Consider the following 4,321-nt stretch of genomic DNA (forward strand, 5'->3'; position numbering starts at 1 on the left):
CAACCAGGCAACTTTTGAAGTAAAATAAATGACTAGATTTTCTCATTTTAGGGAGTTTCTTTGATATCTGATGTCATTACTGGGTCTCTATTTTGTATGATTAAAATTAAAGCCTCTGTGGGCACAAAAACAGACACATAGACCAATGGAAGAGAATAGAGAACTCAGAATTGGACTCACAAATGTATGGCCAATTAATCTTTGACAAAGCAGGAAAGAGTATCCAATGGGGAAAAGGCAGCCTTTTTAACAGGTGATGCTGGGAGAACTGGATGTCAACACACAAAAGAATGAAAATACATCACTTTCTTACAACATACAAAAAAATAAACTCAAAATGGATGAAGGACCTTATGTGAGTCAGGAAACCATCAAAGCCCTAGAGGAGAAAGCAGGAAACAACCTCCTTGATCTCAACTGCAGCAACTTCCTACACAACACATCCCCAAAGGCAAGAGAATCAAGAGCAAAAATGAACTATTGGGACCTCATCAAGTAAAAAGCTTCTGCACAGCAAAGGAAACAATCCAAAAAACTAAGAGGCAACCGATGGAATGGGAAAAGATAGTTGCAAATGACATATCGGATAAAGGGCTAGCATTCAAAAATCTATAAGGAACTCCTCAAACTCCACACCCAAAAAACAAATAATCCAATGATAAAATGGGCAGAAGACATGAACAGACACTTCTCCAATAAGTACATCCAGATGGCCAACAGACACATGAAACAATGCTCAGCATCACTCCTCAGGGAAATACAAATCAAAACCACACTGAGATATCACCTCACGCCAGTCAGAGTGGCTAAATGAACAAATCAGGAGTCCATTTGCTAGCAAGGATGTGGAGAAATGGGCACCGTCCTACACTGTTGGTGGGAATGTAAACTGGTGCAGCTGCTCTGAACAACAGTGTGGAAGTTCCTCAAAAAATTCACAATAGAACACCCCTATGGACCCAGCAATAGCACTGCTAAGAATTACCCAATGGATACAGGAGTGCTGATGCATAGAAGCAGATGTGCCCCAATGTTCATAGCAGCATTTTCAACAAAAGCCAAATCATGGAAACAGTCTAAATGTCCATCACCTGATGACTGGATCAAGATGTGGTTTATCTATCCAGTGGAATACTACATGGCAATGAGAACGATTGAAATCTGCCATTTATAGCAATATGGATGGAACTCGAGGGTGCCATGCTAAGTGAAATAAATCAGGGAGAGAAGGAGAGATACCATATGTTGTCACTCATAGGTCTAACAGGAGAAACTTAACCGAGGACTGTGGTGGAGGGGAAGGGGGGAATAGTTAGGGAGAGGGAGGGAGGCCAATCATGAGAGATTCTTGAATACTGAGATCAAATTGAGGGCTGATGGGGGTGAGGGAGAGGGGAAGGGGGTTGATGGGCATGGAGGAGGGCAATTGGGATGAACATTGGTGTTATATGGAAACCAACTTGACAATAAACTATAAAATAAGATTTAAAAAATTAAAAAAAAATTAAAGCCGCCATAATACTGGAAATGATAAACAAAAAAACCTAGAATGTCTCACCCCAGCACTCCTGGGGTTTTTGCACCAAACCCCAAGATGCCCACCAGTGCCCTGACATACTTCATACATGAAGCAAAACAGGACTCAGTAATGGGTTAGCATTGGGGTACCTGGGTAGCTCACTTGGTTAAGCAGTCAACTTCAGCTCAAGTCATGATCTCACAGTTTGTGAGTTTGAGCCCCGCGTCAGGGTCTGTGCTGACAGCTCAGAGCCTGAAGCCTGCTTCTGATTCTGTTTTCCTCTCTCTCTGACTGTCCTCCACTCAAGCTCTGTGTCTCTCTCAAAAATAAATAAATGTTTAAAAAAATTTAAAACAAGAATCGGATTAGCATAGAAATACATCAGAATAGCATTAGAAATACAAATATAATCAAAATAGCATCAGAAATGCAGAGATGTCCCCAAGACCTCAAAACAATGGAGAACCAATCAGATTACGTAGGACCTCACTATGGATGTGAAGCAATATAAGAATGCAATATGTTGGAAAGGAGACGTCAATGTGAGAGGGAGGACATAAAACAGGCCTTTTCAAACTAATTTCCATTCAAGGAGAGCTGCCCAACCCACATTTTAAGGCCGACCTTCCTCCTTCATAACTGGACCTCCCCTCTGTCATCTGCTTCACTCCCATACCTGGACATGAGGCTGCTGTCTCCTTTCTCCTCACATCCCAGACGTCCTTCTTTTGTTCCAGAAAGATGACCAGGCCTGGCTTTGACACAATAAGACCTGTTTATTAGAAGAAAAAAGTATGAGTGTTGTTGGAGATCCTGACTTCTGATCCACTATTGTGCTTAGTAGAGAAGAGAGGACATAGGAACATCCTAGAAAATTATTTCCCAAATGCTGTGGCCCAACAACCCCTTTAGAACACTCAGGAGGAATTTTCCATGTTCAGATCTGGACCTCCACTTCTGAATATTACCATGACAATAATGGGAGAAATTGGTATTTCAGATGTCAGAAATACCATTTTATACCATTCAACATTTAGAATTGCCATTAATCTACAGGAATGATGTTACTCAAAGTAACGGGAAGCTAAAGTTGAAAAGGAAACACAAGGAAGATTTTTCTATGTACAAATCCCTACTTTTTCCCTGACTGCAGGGATCTCAATTCCAGGCATGCAAAGTGGAAGATGCTGAGAGACGGTCTTCAAAGGAAGGAACAAAACCCGAGTGTGGTCTGGGAAGTCTGGAAGGCGTCATCTCACCCAAGAAGAGGAGGTGTCCATAGTTCTCTAACATCACATCCCTGTACAGTTCCCGCTGGCTGCGGGTCAGGCATCCCCACTCCTCCTCACAGAATTCTATGGCCACATCCCCGAAGGTCAGCAGTCCCTGCAACAAATATCACAGTTACCAAGTGGCCATAGGCAGCATTCATAATGGCAGGGAAAATGAAAGAGGGAGTTAATGTCACCAGCTGGACCCCAAGATCTGACCTTCACAGCTTATGTGCTCATACCCCCCATCCTTAGTCACACATTTTAACCTCTTCTTTCCACCTTATCTTTTACTTCAGGCAAAGCACCCCATGGGCACAGTCTCCTGTAGTGGAAACAGAAATCATCCAACAAAGGGTAATGACTGCCCCTAGGAAGAGCTTGGACTGGCTCATTTTGAGATTAACCCCTGACTCCCTCCTAAGCAAACGGATAATAGAGTAAACCATGGAGTGAGGTACAGTTACCTTCACCTCATCATATATATTTTTTTCTTAATATTTTATTTCTTAGAGCATAAGCGAGAGAGGGGGGGGGAGAGAAAGAGAAAGAGAAAGAGAACTAAGGAGAAAGAGAAAGAGGAAGAGAGAGAAAGAATTCCAACCAGGGTCCATGCTTAGAGTAGAGTCCAGTTTGGGGCCTGATCTCAGGACTTTGGGATTGTGACCTGAGCCCAAATCAAGAGGTTGAAGCTCAAGGGACTGAGCCACCCAGGAGCTCCCTTTTACCTCATTACAATACTAAAACCTCTACCCAAGGGGGAGCACAAATCTCAGTTCCTATGAAATGTACAGAATATGCAGAGAACTGTTTTCTTAAGGCTCCTGGGCAACCTTGCCCTCAATCTGCATGAGACGTTGGCCTCCCCCTTCTAAATATCCACCTGCCCCCTAAATGAAAGGGCACCCTTCCCCCTTCTTCTGTGAGACTGCTTTGGAAGTTACTCCCTGTGATCTCTTTATTTCTTCTAAGTCATTTTTTCTTTGTCTCATAGTCTCACCTGGTATAGAGTTTTTGTGACGCACCAAGGACTGAACATGTTTTAGTTCAGCTGTATTAGGAGAACTGGTTCTGGCTTAGGTGAGTTTCCTGCTTTATGAAATAAGATTATTTGCAACACAGTCTTATCCTCTAGTATAGTCTTTACTTTTGAGGTAAGAACCTTTATAAATACTGCATTTACTCAAGAGAATTTGTAAATTGAAGGCTTCAACTTAAGTATACATTTTTAATACTATATTTACATCATACAGTGCATGTGGTATATATTTCTTAAATGGAAAGTTTTGGTGAGTTACAAATGTATTTAGCATATTCTAATGTGAATTAGAATCACAACACCACATTGGAGATCTTGTTAAACTGCAGATTCTGTTCAGGAGTTCTGGGATGGGCTAGATGTCTGCACTTCTAACAAGGCAGTAGTCTACGGGCCAAGGGATACATATTTCAATAACAGACTGGAAGAACCCAAAGGCAGGAACTCTTGGAGGATTTGGAACTGAAAGAGTTTTATTCCAATTATAGGTTC

At 41.9% G+C, this 4,321-nt stretch overlaps 1 protein-coding gene across 1 annotated transcript in view; it reads right to left on the minus strand.

The window, feature by feature from the left end:
• LOC115281206 (putative protein ZNF720) overlaps positions 1 to 4,321 on the minus strand; it is a 12,714-nt gene that overhangs the window by 888 nt on the left and 7,505 nt on the right. The window contains exons 3-4 of the mRNA XM_029926540.1: positions 2,779 to 2,905; positions 2,196 to 2,291 (exon numbers count right to left, since the gene is read on the minus strand). Coding sequence (XP_029782400.1) covers positions 2,196 to 2,291; positions 2,779 to 2,905 — 223 coding nt within the window. The remainder of the gene's footprint in view (positions 1 to 2,195; positions 2,292 to 2,778; positions 2,906 to 4,321) is intronic.

Source organism: Suricata suricatta, chromosome 16, assembly GCF_006229205.1.
Source record: "Suricata suricatta isolate VVHF042 chromosome 16, meerkat_22Aug2017_6uvM2_HiC, whole genome shotgun sequence".
Taxonomy (NCBI): Eukaryota; Metazoa; Chordata; class Mammalia; order Carnivora; family Herpestidae; genus Suricata; species Suricata suricatta.